Source organism: Podarcis liolepis (assembly GCF_965112155.1).
Source record: "Podarcis liolepis genome assembly, chromosome: 2".
NCBI classification, from domain to species: Eukaryota; Metazoa; Chordata; class Lepidosauria; order Squamata; family Lacertidae; genus Podarcis; species Podarcis liolepis.
In genome coordinates this window covers 120,572,070-120,588,304 of record NC_139555.1, presented here as the reverse complement: position 1 = coordinate 120,588,304, position 16,235 = coordinate 120,572,070, and the positions used below count along the sequence as shown (strand labels likewise).

Here is a 16,235-nt window from a genome sequence, read left to right as displayed (position 1 = left end):
AAAACAGACTCCGGTTTTCAATTAGTTAGCTTCAGAGACTGTGACTAGAAGCTGGTCTGGGCCTTTGCAGAGCTATCATAGGCGCTCTTGTCCAATAAAAAGTTTGACAATAAAAAAACAACAACCTGGAGAGGAACACCAGAAAAGCATATGAGAACAGACCTTTAGGAAATGAGGACGATATACTCCTTTTCAGACAGTCGGAAGGAGGGGAATGCATCTCGTCCTCCAAAATTGACATCTTTGAATTCAGTGAGCTCAGCTCCCGAATCAGTGACATAAAACACTTTTTAAATCTGATTTTCCCATTTCCCCTCTTTCACTACAGCAGGGATGGGATTCTGGATTGTGGTGGTGGGAAGTATCCCAATTTCCACACACACACCCCACCTCCCACAGGGACAGAGAGCTGATCTCTGCTAGCATGCATTTAGGACTCTCAAAGTCCCTTCTGAAATGGGAGCAATGGTGCTCTTTTAAATGAAAAAGGCCATGCCATCAGGACAGTTGTGGATTTGCTACAGTTTTACCTGTTACCAGTTTTACCTGACCCAGTACACCTGAAGGAGCATCTCCACCCCCATCGTTCTGCCCGGACACTGAGGTCCAGCGCCGAGGGCCTTCTGGCGGTTTCCTCATTGCGAGAAGCAAAGCTACAGGGAACCAGGCAGAGGGCCTTCTCGGTAGTGGCGCCTGCCCTGTGGAACGCCCTTCCAGCAGTTGTCAAAGCAATAAACAACTACCTGACATTCAGAATCTGAAGAATCAGTATCTGAAGAAGTGTGCATGCACACGAAAGCTCATACCAAGAACTAACTTAGTTGGTCTTTAAAGTGCTACTGGAAGGAACTTTTTTATTTTGACTATGGCAGACCAACACGGCTACCTATCTGTAACTGACATTCAGAAGACATCTTAAGGCAGCCCTGTTCAGGGAAGTTTTTAATGTGTAACATCTTAGTGTATTTTTGGTTTTTGTGGAAGCCACCCAGAGTGGCTGAGGAAACCCAGCCAGATGGGTGGGGTACAAATAAATTATTATTATTATTATTATTATTATTATTATTATTATTATTATTTTAAGAAAGGAGCTTGTGGAGCTTAGGTGTGGCCAAGATGGATTCAGCAATCCTTAATTGTTAATTCTGATCCTGCGCGGTCTTTGAATGCAACAGATGCAGACATTTTAACACAGTTCATTTCACACTTTATCACCCCTCATGAAGACTGTGTTTTATTTTACATGCATATTTTTGCTCTTAATCACATAGAAGATGCTGCCGATTTCTCTTTGCAGGGCTTACAAGTTTCAAAAACAAAAAATGCCATCACCTCTTCCGCCAGTAAATTGGAAATAAATATTCGCAAATGGGATCTTGACCCTCTAGCATTCTGTTCATTCCCTACCCTCTTGCTTTATTTAGGGCGAATTAAAGAATTCACTTTCACGAGTATTTGTTCCTTTCTGGAAGCTCAGCTTCTCCCCTGTGTGCATTACCACTGAACCTTTTAAAAAATACATCAAGAATAAATACTGCTCTCCGCTTTACGACAACATAAGTTTGTGTTTCTACTCAAATTCTCTCCCCCACTCCCTTTTTTAATTTGTTGTTGTTTAGTTGTGTCTGACTTCGTGACCCCATGGACCAGAGCACGCCAGGCACACCTGTCCTCCACCGCCTCCCAGAGTTTGGTCAAACTAATGTTTGTAGCTTCGAGAACACTGTCCCACCATCTCGTCCTCTGCCGTCCCCTTCTCCTTGTGCCCTCCATCTTTCCCAACATCAGGGTCTTTTCCAGGGAGTCTTCTCTTCTCATGAGGTGGCCACAGTCTTGGAGCCTCAGCTTCAGGATCTGTCCTTCCAGTGAGCACTCAGGGCTGATTTCCTTCAGAATGGAGAGGTTTGATCTTGTTGCGGTCCCTTTTGTGAGCTCTTTGATGAGAACTGAGGCTTTTCTGGCTGTGGAAGCTCTTCCCGCACTCCAAGCACGGATACGATTTATCCCCCGTGTGAATGCTCTGATGGTACGTAAGGTAAATAGCCTGGCTGAAGCTCTTTCCGCACTCCAGGCATTTATAGGGCTTATTCGCCGTGTGAATCAACGCTTGGTGGTTGGCGAGGTGTTCCTGCCGCCGGAAGGCCTTCCCGCATTCCAGACACGGGTAAGGTTTCTCCCCCGTGTGAATCCTTTTGTGGGAATACAGGTGGGACTTCGCTCTGAAGGCCTTCCCGCACTCGGGGCACTGAAACGGCTTCTCTCCCGTGTGGATCCTTTCATGGGAACAAAGGGCGGCACTGCATTTGAAGATCTTTCCACACTCCAAGCACCGATACTGCTTCTCCCCCATGTGGGTCCTTTGGTGGCGGGTTAGCTTGAAACGGCAGCGGAAGCCCTTTCCGCACTCCAAGCACCTGTGCGGCTTCACCTCTGTGTGAATTACCTGATGCTTACGTAGGTGCTTCTTCTGGTAGAAGCGCTTCCCGCATTCCAGACAAGCGTACGGTTTCTCTCCCGTGTGAACTTTCTGGTGGGAATACAGGTGAGACCGATCCCTGAAGCGCTTCCCGCACTCGGGGCACGGATACGGTTTCTCCCCGGTGTGAAGCCTCTGGTGGGAAGAGAGGGTGGAGCTGTGCCGGAAGCCCCTCCCACAATCCGGGCATTGGTACGGTTTCTCCCCGGTGTGGATCCTCTGGTGCCGAATCAGATTATAGCGGCAGTTGAAGCTCCGCCCGCACTCCAGGCACCGGTACGGTTTTTCCTCCGCGTGAATCGCCCGGTGGTTGGTGAGGTGTTTCTTCTGGCTGAAGGTCTTTCCGCATTCCAAGCACCGGTATGGCTTCTCCCCCGTGTGAACCCTTCGGTGAGAAATAAGGCCAGAAGTGTAAGGGAAGCTTTTCCCACACTCGGCGCAAATATAGGGTTTCTCTGTGCTGTGAGTTCCTTGAAGGGAAGTGACACGAATGATGCTTGTTCCGCACTCCGAGTGCTCGTAAGAATTCTCCCTTGGGCGGGTTTTGACGCTGGGTTTACGTCCCCTTTTAGAACTGCGACTCCCCCTGTTCACACGGGGTATCCCTGTTTCCTTTCTCTCGTCCGTTTCTTCTCGGGCTGCAATTTCACGGTAGTCACATCCCCGAGAAGCGGACAATTTACTTCTCCTCTTCCCTTCACGTCCCTCCCTTTCCGATGTCTCTTTCCCAAGTAGATCTCCCTTATTCTGGGTTTCCCATTCGTCACCTTCTGCAAAGAAGAAAGAGAGAAAGCAGATAAGAGCCTGAGGGGGAAAACATAGTCTTAAATCACTGAGCAGCTTCAACACTTGTGATCAAGGAAGAGCTGGAAGGATTTAGATGGGAAGCAGGCCTGACCACAGATTTAACTGCCTCACTTGACAGCTGCTGAGCTATATATGCTGTGGAGTTCAGCTTCTAGCTCAGATAGGAAATTCGTGGGGTGATCTGGGACTAATCACACTCAGCTCAGCTGTACAACAAGGTTGTTGTACAGGTAAATGGAAGAACCATGCATCATCTACACTGGTTTCCAGTATGTTTCTGAGTACAATTCAAAGTGTTCCTGCTGACCCTGAAAGACCTAAACGGCCTCAGCCCAGTATACCTGAAGAAGTGTCTCCACTCCCATCGTTCAGCCCGGACACTGAGGTCCAGCTCCGAGGGCCTTCTGGCGGTTCCCTCACTGTGAGAAGTGAGGTTACAGGGAACCAGACAGAGGGCCTTCTCGGTGGTGGCGCCCGCCCTGTGGAACGCCCTCCCATCAGATGTCAAGGAAATAAACAACTATCTGACTTTTAGAAGACACCTGAAAGCAGCCTTGTTTAGGTAAGTTTGTAATGTCTGCTGTTTTATTGTGTTTTTAATATTCTGTTGGGAGTCAGCCAGAGTGGCTGGGGAAACCCAGCCAGATGGGCGAGGTATAAATAAAAAAATATTATTATTATTATCACTTCTGAACTGTTAGTTGCGAAAGAAGCAACTGGAGGATAGATATGGGGGGAAATGGCAGAGCATCCCAGACTTTTTTAGGCCAAACCCTTTTCGTAAAATAGGGGTAACCACTCCCATTCCTCTCAGCCCCAGCCACAATCGCAATGCTCAGGAATGATGGAAACTAGAATCCAAAAACCTTAAGAGGGCACTATTTTGGCTGTCCCAGTCCTGTAAGGGTCCTCAAACCTCACCCCCCCCAAAAAAAATCACAATAGGCACCCAATAGCGAGGAAGATCCTTGTTCCATAACCTGGTCTGCCCATCTGTAGGAGGGAGTATCTGAGTCCCATTTTTGGTGCTCCTCCCTCTACACCATCTATAGGAAAAATATAGACAAAGCCACCCCAAAGCCCAAAATAAAAAGCTGTACAGAAACCTGACAATGTATGATGCAACCAAAATGGAGGTTAAATACAGCATACGAGCATGTGAGGAAAAGGTTTAGTGAGAACGCCAAACAAGGGTCTTTCAAGCCAAATGTGGAGAAATATATACGTACAGTGGTGCCTTGCAAGACGAAATTAATTCGTTCCGCAAGTTTTTTCTTCTTGCGAGTTTTTCGTCTTGCGAAGCACCGTTTCCCATAGGAATGCATTGAAAATCAATTAATGCGTTCCTATGGAAACCGCTTGCCAGGCTGGCGGTGCGGAGAAGGGCTTTTCTCCCCACCGCAAGCCTTCAGGACAGGTACGGGAACAGAGGGGAAGGGGAGCAGCGCTTCTCCTCTGTTCCCGGGGCTTGCGGTGGGAGGAGGGTTTTTCCTCCCCACCGCCAACATTCAGAACAGCATTCTGAATGTTGGCGGTGGGAAGGAAAACCCTCCTCCCACCGCAAGTCTTCAGGACAGCCATCCGAAGGCTGGCGCGGGGAGAAGCTCTCTCCGCCCCACCGCCAGCCTTTGGAGCAGCCTTCCGAAGCCTGGCGGTGGGGCGGAGAGCCCTCCTCCCACCGCCAGCCTTCGGAGGAAGTCCGAGGACAGTGGGGAAGACGCGCTGCGCTTCCCCGCTGTCCCGGAGATTTCCCTATGGGCTTTCGTCTTGTGAAGGAAGCCCATAGGGAAATTCGTTTTGCAAAGCGCCTCCAAAACGGAAAACCCTTTCGTCTAGCGGGTTTTCCATCTTGCGAGGCGTTCGTCTTGCGGGGCACCACTGTATATAACTTTTTTATTGGGGAGAAGTGAGGGAAATGGATGTAGGCTCTGCAACAGAGCATACTTGACTCCTGATCAGATGTATCTTGAGAGGCAAAAGAATCTCTTATTTGTGGGCAGTTGAAACCAGGAAATCCCAGCCTTTTTTCTGCCATGGATTGCTGTTTGGCCCAGTCAAGAAACCTGCTCCATCTTCTGACATCCGTCATCTTTCCAGCCAACCAGGAAATAGCTGAGATGCTAGTTCCACTTTCGTATCAGCTCTGAAACTTCCATTCTGAAAAAGCCTGGCCAGTTTTAACCAGTTAAACCATTGTTAAGAATGGCAAAAGTGGAGGAAGTGTATTCAGAGAACGTCCTTTCAACATTAACCGCACAGGCAGGGAGTTTCACTGAGTTTCACTATATAAATTCTGAATTATGAAACAGAGATTATGATCCAAGAGAGAGCCTCACCGAGAGAGGACAGAATCCAAAGGCTCTCCTCCATGACTTGGTTATGTAGAGCTCTCTGGTCAGGATCCAGCAGATCCCACTCCTCTTCTGTGAACCACACAGCCACATCCTCAAAGGATACCGGACCCTGAAAGAAACAGAAAACGTTTTTTCTCCTTGCACATTGCACAAAGATTATCGACTAGCCACAATCAAAATACTAGTTGTGGTGAAGTGGCTGGTCATTATTCTCAATATTTAAATGGGTTTTTTTGGGGGGGATGGGGCAGACACAAGCCTTCATTGGGGCAGCTTTGATAGAATCTAAGAGGAAGAGAGATATCTGTTTAGGATCGAGAGGGGAGCAGGCGGCAAGGGTACCAGCCTCTTTCTCCCAGTGATTTATCCTCCTACCTGATCTGGCTTCACAGCTGCTCCTTCTTCAACACCGCAAAGAAGAGATGTCTGAGCAGGTTTGTGTGGCTTCATTCTGTCACCTGTGAGAGACAAATGTGCCACGAACCCATTAAAACACACGTACCTCGGAGATTGAGCAACCGCATGTCTCATTTAGAAAAGAAGAAGAAGAGTTTGGATTTGATATCCCGCTTTATCACTACCGAAGGAGTCTCAAAGCGGCTAACGTTCTCCTTTCCCTTCCTCCCCCACAACAAACACTCTGTGAGGTGAGTGGGGCTGAGAGACTTCAGAGAAGTGTGACTAGCCCAAGGTCACCCAGCAGCTGCATGTGGAGGAGCGGAGACGCGAACCCGGTTCACCAGATTACGAGTCCACCGCTCTTAACCACTACACCACACTGGTCCTATATGATGAGTGCATTCCAGCAGATTATACTCTTTATATTTCAATCATGTGGAAACCCGTCTCTGGTCCCTAACCAGAAATCAGGGGTGTGAAGTGTTGCAAATAAACCAAGTTTGCCTTCCCCCAAAAGATAAAAGGGTTTCCTTCAAAATATGCAGCGAGAAAACAAACTGAAATAGAAGCCTTGAATCCGTACCCGGTGACCTCTGACCTTTGACGGACGGAGCCCTCTCTGCTTTAGGGAAATCAGTCCTCATTTCTGTCGCTGGTTCCTTTACCCGAAACTGCAATAGGGATAAGAAGACATCACATGGGGAGAAGGATTAAAAAAAGGGATGACAAAGGCAGAAACCTGAAAGATATTCCTGTTTGGCTGATTTCCAATAAAAGTAGGAAAATGAACAGAGGTTTTTTTATATCAACCCTTCCATTCCAAGACCCATGGGAGTTTCAAACTCAAGGGTTCCCTGCAGATTCCAAACACCACCAGCCCCAGCAAATACAGACAATGTTCAGGATCCTGTAAGACCTACATTGGCTCTCAGTACATTCCAAGCACAATTCAAAGTGTTGGTGCTGACCTTTCAAGCCCTAAATGGCCTCGGTCCAGTATATCTGAAGGAGCGTCTCCACCCCCATCGTTCTGCCCGGACACTGAGGTCCAGCTCCGAGGGCCTTCTGTCAGTTCCCTCCCTGTGAGAAGTGAGGTAACAGGGAACGAGGCAGAGGGCCTTCTCGGTGGTGGCGCCCACCCTGTAGAACGTCCTCCCATCAGATGTCAAGGAGATAAACAACTATCTGACTTTTAGAAGTCAGCCCTGAAGGCAGCCCTGTTTAGGGAAGTTTTTAATGTTTGATGTTTTATCATTTTTTAATATCCTATTGGGAGCCACCCAGAGTGGCTGGGGAGACCCAGCCAGATGGGCGGGGTATAAATAAAATATTATTATCAGGGATGATGGGAATTTTTAATTCAACATATTTTGGAGGACACATCCATTATCAAGATGAAACGCTCTCACCTGCTGCTCTTCCTGCTTCTTCTCCTCTGCCCGACTCAGGAGGAAACCTTCGGCCAGGGCCACCGCCTGGGAACTGGTCTCCGCTCCACATTCCCTCACCCAGTTCCCCATCTCCGGGGGGAGGGCAGCCAGGAACTGCTCCAGGATCACTAAATCCAGGATCTGAGTCTTGGTGTGTGTCTCTGGCTTCAGCCACAAACGGCAAAGGTGGTGGAGTCGGCTGCAAACCTCTCTGGGTCCCTCGGCCTCCTGGTAGCGGAATCGCCTGAAACGCTGGCACTGTATGTCTGAGCTGAGGGCATTCTCCTCACCCAGGATCTCCTGCGTGGCTCTTTCCCAGAATCTCCCACTGCTCCAAATCTTGATAGAATTGTGGTCTCTTCCCACTTCAAGGGCAGCCATATTTGATCTGGGCACCAAGGAAGCCTCAGCCTTTTTTGGTCTATTTCTCAGGACAAAAGCTGTTCTCATTAGTCTCTTTGCAACCAAGTCCTGCAAAGCCAAGACATTTTTTCCGTGTGAGAATTATCACGTTGTCAGTAAAAAGATTCCCTGTACAGTGGTGCCTCGCAAGACGAAAATAATCCGTTCTGTGATTCTCTTCGTCTAGCAGTTTTTTCGTCTTGCGAAGCAAGCCCATTGACGGATTAGCGGATTAGCGCTATTAGCACTATTAGCGGCTTATCGGCTGATCGGATCAGCTGATAAGTGGCTTAGCGGCTTAGAAAGGGGGGGGGGGAGAAAAACAAACCAGCAGGAACTCGCAAGACATTTTCGTCTTGCGAAGCAAGCCCATAGGAAATTCAATTTATGAAGCACCTCCAAAACGGAAAACTCTTTCGTCTAGCGAGTCTTCCGTCTTGCGAGGCATTCGTCTTGCGGGGCACCACTGTATTAGTTAAAGGAGCATGGCTCTCAACTAGGGCCATATATCGTCCAATCCCGGTTTTCAGGTCCATATCATGATTCATAATTTTTGACCTGGCAATTTATCACAAATCATGATGTGTGTGTGTGTTTCCTTTGCAAAAATCACAGTGCAGGAAAAACAGTGAAGCCGGCCAATGACTCTACATAGCTCCATCCTTATTTCAGACATCCTGATATATTGGTATATCGCAATTTTTAGCTGGTGATCTATCATGATGTTAAAAACCAGATGTCGCCCAATCCTATTCACAACCAGGTCTTCTTTCTCCTGGAAGGAAAGGAAGATGAATGCTGACATTCAAAGAGATTGGAGGGCAGAAAGGGAAAAGAAGATGCCACCCCCCCCCCGTATTCTCCATGACTGTTGCCATCTTCTCCTCCAGCTTCACTTAGAGCAGGCACGTCCGTTTCGGGGGCCTAATCTGGCCCGCCGGTCAGTTTAATCCAGCCCCCTGTGGCAGTTTATTTCCTGGGGTAAAATCCTAAAAAAACCTCAGTAACTTCAGTGCTAAAAAAAACTCAACAACTTCAACCATAAAAAAGTCTCAACAACTTTGGGGGGAAATCCTAACTTCACTTCATCAAATATTCATCAAATAACCTTTCACTACATCAAATATGGCCGTCTTTGAAAAAAGTTTGGATACCACTGATAGAGTAAGTAAATAACACTGGAGTTGGTTTAAACCCGTGGTTCCCAACAGGGGGGCAATCTGACTTTTAAGGGGGGCAGTTCAAGAATCAGTTATTAACAGTTAATAGCCTTTTAGGCTTCCTCCACATGAATAGGAATTCACTTTTTGAATAATAAGAACTATATGTCATGGGGGGGGATCGGGATTTTAGAGATGCTTAGGTGGGGCATGGCCAAAAAAAAGGTTGGCAACCACTGGTTTAAACCAAAGTTGCCACTCAACAAAAGCAATGTCAATCGGATTCACTGCATCGCTTGCACACAGTTGATTAATCGGCTTATTCCACACATGCTTAAAACCTAAATTGCTACTGAAGATATACCCCCTCCCTGTTTTAGTCATGGGGGGAGGGGCTTATGGTTTATTTTGCTATTATGTTATGCATCTGTGTGTTTTTCTATTGTAAACCGCCCTGTGGTCCTCAGAGGAAGGACGGCATAGAATTGTAACAAAGAAAGATAACAGGAATATTTTTAATTATGCAATGCAACACCAGCAATAACGGATAAACCCCTTAAGAACAAATGCAAAGGCCAAACAGCTCACCGAAAGGTCTGGGTCAGGATCTTGTCTACCTTTCCCTGTAGGCTGAATCCATCCATACATCCACCACCTTTCCAAATCTATATTTACCATATTGGCCCAAATATAAGTCACACCCAAATATAGGCTACTGGGTGGGGGGAGCCACTTTGCCAGCAGCGTAAGTTCTGGAATATAAGATGCACTTTTAACTTTTCACGATCAGAATTGGGGTGGGGGGAGTGTGGCTTATATTCGGGCCAATATGGTACATCTCACTAACAGCAACTTTTCCCACCTATGGTTTAGAAGCTGAAAAACTCCTAGATCTCCTACAATTCAGCACCTATGGGTGGGTGGGAGGGAAAGAGGGTTTCCTGGCCTCTCCTGCAATCCTGCTCTGTCATAGCCTGCTGCTCCCAGCTGGGTTTTTCGGATCCCTATTTTCTTTCCATTCTTCTTTAATTCAGATATAAACCGCCTTGCAATCCTGGGCTGAAGGCCGGGCGTTTGCGCTTCACAAAATGGAACAACAGCAAGTAAGTAAACGCTTGCTGATTTTCAGCCGGGTTTTCCTTTGCTGGGTTTGATGGCTTGCCAGTTTTCAAGTTAAGTGCTTTCTGTTAGAAGCGTAGAATCGTGGCGTTGGAAGGGACCCTGGGGGTCATCTAGTCCAACCCCAGGGATCTGAATGCGCACGCATCTCAGGAGCTGATGTCTGAATTGCCATCATGTGTGTGTTATTAAATAAAGGTAAAGGGACCCCTGACCATTAGGTCCAGTCGTGACCGACTCTGGGGTTGCAGTGCTCATCTCACTTTACTGGCTGAGGGAGCCGGTGTGCAGCTTCCAGGTCCATTACTAAGCCGCTTCTGGCGAACCAGAGCAGCGCACGGAAACGCCGTTTACCTTCCTGCCGGAGCGGTACCTATTTATCTACTTGCACCTTGACGTACTTTCGAACTGCTAGGTTGGCAGGAGCAGGGACAGAGCAAAGGGAGCTCGCCCCGTTGCTGGGATTCAAACTGCCAACCTTCTGATCGGCAAGCCCTAGACCCTGTGGTTTAACCCACAGCGCCACCCGCGTCCCCTACCAAAATCTTATCCTCCAGGAATTTTATCTATTCCCCTGTTAAAGCCTTCCAGGTTTTTCAGCCATTGGAAGGCACCACACTTTATTAGGAATATAGGAAGACTTTACACTGTGTAGTAACCCACAGCACCACCCGCGTCCCGTGTGTGTTATTGGAGGGGCATTAATTCTAATCGCAGCGCAATGCACAATTCATAGAACCGCAGAGCTGGAAAGGGTCCCCTTGGTGTCATCTAGACCAACCCCCGGAAATGCATTGGCCGTCTCAAGAGATGCAGACCCAGCGCACCCCCAGCGGCTTCCTGGCCTTGCTGGAGGGAGCCCCACTCCCTGATTTGGGGCGCATGGGATAAACAGCCCCCCCCCGCGGGCACCCTCTCCCTGGGGCACCCTGTGCAATGGGTACGGGGGGGGCTCACCGGATTTCAGCTGCAGCATTTGGAAATGACCCTCCCAAGTGGAAAAGCCAGGCAGGAAAAGGGGCTTCAGAGAGGAGGTGCTTTGGCTGCAGAGGACGCCTCCTCCTCCTCCTCCCCCCCCCCTCCACTCCCAATTCACTTCTTCTCTAGGAATCGAGCTCGCTTCGTTTTAACCCTTTGAAGCCCAGCCTCGGCACCGCTTGCTTTCAAAGCAGCAGCCGCCAAGGAGGAAAGGCAGATGGGTGCTTTGCAGGCGCACTTCAGGTTCCCAAACGAACATAGCCCATGGATCCAGTTACAGATAGGTAGCCGTGTTGGTCTGCCATAGTCAAAATAAAAAAATTCCTTCCAGTAGCACCTTAAAGACCAACTAAGTTAGTTCTTGGTATGAGCTTTCGTGTGCATGCACACTTCTTCAGATACACACTTCTTCTTCTGTGTATCTGAAGAAGTGTGCATGCACACGAAAGCTCATACCAAGAACTAACTTAGTTGGTCTTTAAGGTGCTACTGGAAGGAATTTTTTTATTTTAGCCCATGGAAACAGCCCCGCCACAAGGCTGTTTGTTTGTTACGTGGTTACAAAGCACGGATCCACATGGATCCTCAGGATTTTTGCATTGGATCACCCCAAATTCACCATCAGGTCACATAGCATGTCTATGGCTACAGCCTGCACACCCCCCCCATCCACTGTTCTGTGGGGCCGCAATGGCGCAAAAACGTAGTTACAAAGCACGGATCCACACGGATCCTCAGGATTTTTGCATTGGGCTACCCCAAACTCACCGTCAAATCACATGTCTGTGGCCACAGCATGAACCACAAAAATCCTACATCCACTGTTTCGTTCAGAATATATTTTTTTCTTGTTTTTCTCCTCTAAAAACTAGGTGCATCTTATCATAGAATCATAGAATCCTAGAGTTGGAAGAGACCACAAGGGCCATCGAGTCCAACCCCCTGCCAAGCAGGAAACACCATCAGAGCACTCCTGACATATGGTTGTCAAGCCTCTGCTTAAAGACCTCCAAAGTAGGAGACTCCACCACACTCCTTGGCAGCAAATTCCACTGTCGAACAGCTCTTACTGTCAGGAAGTTCTTCCTAATGTTTAGGTGGAATCTTCTTTCTTGTAGTTTGGATCCATTGCTCCGTGTCCGCTTCTCTGGAGCAGCAGAAAACAACCTTTCTCCCTCCTCTATGTGACATCCTTTTATATATTTGAACATGGCTATCATATCACCCCTTAACCTCCTCTTCTCCAGGCTAAACATGCCCAGCTCCCTTAGCCGTTCCTCATAAGGCATCGTTTCCAGGCCTTTGACCATTTTGGTTGCCCTCCTCTGGACACGTTCCAGTTTGTCAGTGTCCTTCTTGAACTGTGGTGCCCAGAACTGGACACAGTACTCCAGGTGAGGTCTGACCAGAGCAGAATACAGTGGCACTATTACTTCCCTTGATCTAGATGCTATGCTCCTATTGATGCAGCCCAGAATTGCATTGGCTTTTTTAGCTGCCGCGTCACACTGTTGGCTCATGTCAAGTTTGTGGTCAACCAAGACTCCTAGATCCTTTTCACATGTACTGCTCTCAAGCCAGGTGTCACCCATCTTGTATTTGTGCCTCTCATTTTTGGTCGGGTGCGTCTTATGGAGTGAAAAATGCAGTATATATCCAAGGACTTTTTCCACCAAGGACCCCCATACCACGTACTTGGTTCTCCTGCCCTCCTCATTTTATCCTCACAACAACCTTGTGAGGTAGCCTGAGCCGAAGCCGTGCATAGAATCGTAATGTCGTGGAATTGTGGCCTCGGAAGGGACCCCGAGGATCATCCAGTCCAACCCGCTTGCAAAGCAGGAATAGGCAGCTGCCCCAGACGGGGAGCGAACCTGCAACCTTGCCGTTATCAGCACCACGCTCTAAGCAAGGACTGGGGTGTGTGTCCAAAGCATCATCAGGTTTTTAAAACAACAGCAACAACTCCACCATCAACTGGGCCAATTCAGGGAGGCGTGGAAAAGGCTGGCCATGAGCCACACTTTATGACATAGAGCCATAGAATTGTTGAGTTGGAAGGGACCCCCAGGGGTCATCAAGTCCAACCCCATTGTGATGCAGGGATCTTTTTTGCCCGACGTGGGGCTTGAACCCACGGGCCTGAGATTAAGAGTCTCGTTCTCTGCCGACGCAAGGAGCTGTCTTCATGGAGCCCGTGTGGTGCGATGCAGTGGTTAGAGCGTGGGACTCCAACCCCCCTGAGATTCCCAGTGACTGGCACCCAGAGGCATCACTAGTAGCAGCCACGGCTGGCCTGGTCGTCCATGACTTCCTGCAATCCTCTTTTAAAGCCAGCAGAAAAATAAAATAAAATAAAAATTTCCAGCACATTTCCAGATTGTTGTGATAACTGAGACTGAAGATCTGCTGAAAGTTTATCATTAACTAGGAGCCAACAGTGTGACGCGGCAGCTAAAAAAGCCAATGCAATTCTGGGATGCATCAATAGGAGTATAGCATCTAGATCAAGGGAAGTAATAGTGCCACTGTATTCTGCTCTGGTCAGACCTCACCTGGAGTACTGTGTCCAGTTCTGGGCACCACAATTCAAGAAGGACACTGAGAAACTGGAACGTGTCCAGAGGAGGGCAACCAAAATGGTCAAAGGCCTGGAAACGATGCCTTATGAGGAACGGTTAAGGGAGCTGGGCATGTTTAGCCTGGAGAAGAGGAGGTTAAGGGGTGATATGATAGCCATCTTCAAATATATAAAAGGATGTCACATAGAGGAGGGAGAAAGGTTGTTTTCTGCTGCTCCAGAGAAGCGGACACGGAGCAATGGATCCAAACTACAAGAAAGAAGATTCCACCTAAACATTAGGAAGAACTTCCTGACAGTAAGAGCTGTTTGACAGTGGAATTTGCTGCCAAGGAGTGTGGTGGAGTCTCCTACTTTGGAGGTCTTTAAGCAGAGGCTTGACAACCATATGTCAGGAGTGCTCTGATGGTGTTTCCTGCTTGGCAGGGGGTTGGACTCGATGGCCCTTGTGGTCTCTTCCAACTCTATGATTCTATGATTCTAGGACTCCTTCCACTGGACCAAGAACGATTTTGAATGGGAAGAACTTTAGGGGAGGTGTTGAAACAAGTAAAGTAGGGGGTTGCTGTACCTCCAGATTGACTGTTTCCTTCCGTCCCCCTTTTTTTGCACCACACACACACACAACCAGCCATAAAAGTCCTGAATGAATTCATCATGCTTGAAATTATAGCTGGTCATGGTGGGGGAACCTCAGTCCTGGAGGCCAAACGCTTTCACCAGTCATGCTCCATACCTCTTTTGTGGTGTTCTTTGGCTGCATACACACCATGCATTTAAAATGCATATATCCCCCCCCCCCAAGAATCCTGGGAACTGTAGTTTGTTCAGGGTGCTGGGAATGGTAGCTCCATGAGAGGTAAACCGCAGTTCCCAGAATTCCTTAGGGAAGCCATGTGCTTCAGACGAACAGCGTGTATCGCTCTGGAAGTGGGATTAAGCCTCTTTGTGTGTGTCTGACTGAAATTCAGCCTATTGTACAAATGTCACCTCCATCAATCGGTCACTTTTGCCTTTGGCCCCTCCCACCATTGGTATGCGGCCCCCAGAAAGTTGTTCACAAAAGGTTGTGTTGTTGGCCAAGGCACAGTCTGACCCTCTCCTTTGGTAATCCTCACAGAACTCTAGCCCAATACAGTGGTACCTCGCAAGACGAATGCCTCGCAAGACAAAAAACTCGCTAGACGAAAGGTTTTTTTGTTTTTTGAGCTGCTTCAAAAGACGATTTTCCCTATGGGCTTGCTTCGCAAGACGGAAACGTCTTGCAAGTTTGTTTCCTTTTTCTTAACACCGTTAATACAGTTGCGACTTGACTTTGAGGAGCAACTCATAGAACGCGGTGTGGTAGCCTTTTTTGAGGTTTTTAAAGACTTTGGTGATTTTTGAAGCTTTCCCAAAACTTTCCCGACACCGTGCTTCGCAAGACGAAAAAAATCGCAAGACGACAAAACTCGCGGAACGAATTAATTTCGTCTTGCGAGGCACCACTGTAGCTGCCATTAATTTGATTTTGAATTGATTTTAAAATGAATTGATTTTAGAATGCTGTGTTACTTTTATTGTTGTTAGCCGCTCTGAGACCAGCTTCGGCTGGGGAGGGCGGGATATAAATAAATTATTATTATTATTATTATTATTACTATGGGGAGATTTGACCATATGCAACCTCGTATCTCCATAGGGTGGTGGGGAAACTAAAGGGAGCAAGCAGATTTACATTTCACTCCCTTTGAAGGGACAGGATACCCAAATCCTGTGAAATCACCCCAGGCCTCAAAAACTGCAGCTAGGCCCCAAAATTCCCTTTTCTCTCTTCTAAAATCCACAGCTTCAGCTTTTCTCTGCTTTTCTCACAAGATGCTGCTGCATAAGCAAAACGTTGTTTTTATCAGCACAAAAAGCTTCAAAGCTAATGAATAGGCTCTGCCAATGCCAAGCAGAGGCACAGGCTTCTCAACCCCCCCTTTTTCCTGGGAAGGGTGCCAGGAGTCACAAGACAGGAGTTTCTGTTCATGCTCAGGAAAACTCATCATGGGGCAGGGCTCCTGAGGAGGGGGAGAAAGGGGAGGGAACTGAAGGGGATATATGCTCTGTGCAAATGGCTGTGAACTTGTGCTAAGTTTGTGAGTTATCACGCTTGCTCCTTCTACCAGCCCGGATAGTAGCAATAAAGCTCTTTCTCTGGATTATCCCTCGAGTGTCTGCTTGACTCCCACTTCCCTGTCCCGGGCGCAATGCTCTTCCCACCCGAAGGCAAAGCCTGAAAAGGCTACACCTTTTTGTAGTGAACAAAAAGAACTACCAGCCAGCAACAGGTCTACCGTTTGGGGCAGACCTGGCGAAGTCAGCTGGGAGATCCCTCAACATACCTGACTTCTGAGAAACTTACATTCTGGGATCTGACATCCAGACGTCTTTAAACTCAGCGCTGGACCCTTAAAGCCACTTCCTTCTCTCCTCACATCCTGCCCTTAAGTTTTTAACATTTGGCATTTTATTATGTTTTTATATCTTATAATGATTTTATTC

The 16,235-nt window shown here is 47.9% G+C and overlaps 2 protein-coding genes across 4 annotated transcripts in view; both read right to left on the bottom strand.

The window, feature by feature from the left end:
• Positions 1–16,235, bottom strand: part of LOC310701787 (uncharacterized protein) — a 224,343-nt gene that overhangs the window by 184,560 nt on the left and 23,548 nt on the right. The gene's annotated exons all lie outside the window — the stretch shown is intronic.
• On the bottom strand, positions 1,269–11,218 carry LOC310701247 (uncharacterized protein). Of its 3 annotated transcripts, XM_083491842.1 has the most exons (7): positions 11,105–11,218; positions 7,873–7,937; positions 7,446–7,830; positions 6,620–6,707; positions 6,013–6,095; positions 5,620–5,746; positions 1,269–3,246 (listed from the first exon to the last, which is right to left on the bottom strand). In XM_083491842.1, exons 2-7 carry the CDS (start codon positions 7,914–7,916, stop codon positions 1,874–1,876), a joined length of 2,100 nt encoding a protein of 699 aa, XP_083347968.1. In that variant the 5' UTR covers positions 7,917–7,937; positions 11,105–11,218; the 3' UTR covers positions 1,269–1,873. The 3 variants fall into 3 exon arrangements, with proteins under 3 accessions (XP_083347968.1, XP_083347966.1, XP_083347967.1); XM_083491840.1 differs by having other exon boundaries at positions 7,446–7,937; XM_083491841.1 differs by having other exon boundaries at positions 6,635–6,707; positions 7,446–7,937.

What these genes read in the sequence shown, in the direction of transcription:
- LOC310701247 (XM_083491840.1), bottom strand. Translation starts at nt 7,916, where the DNA reads ATGAGAACAGCTTTTGTCCTGAGAAATAGACCAAAAAAGGCTGAGGCT. An exon ending in AGAAGCAGGAAGAGCAGCAG is followed by an intron (nt 6,708 to 7,445) that starts GTGAGAGCGTTT and finishes TCCCTATTGCAG; the next exon opens with TTTCGGGTAAAGGAACCAGC. An exon ending in CAAAGGTCAGAGGTCACCGG is followed by an intron (nt 6,096 to 6,619) that starts GTACGGATTCAA and finishes TGTCTCTCACAG; the next exon opens with GTGACAGAATGAAGCCACAC.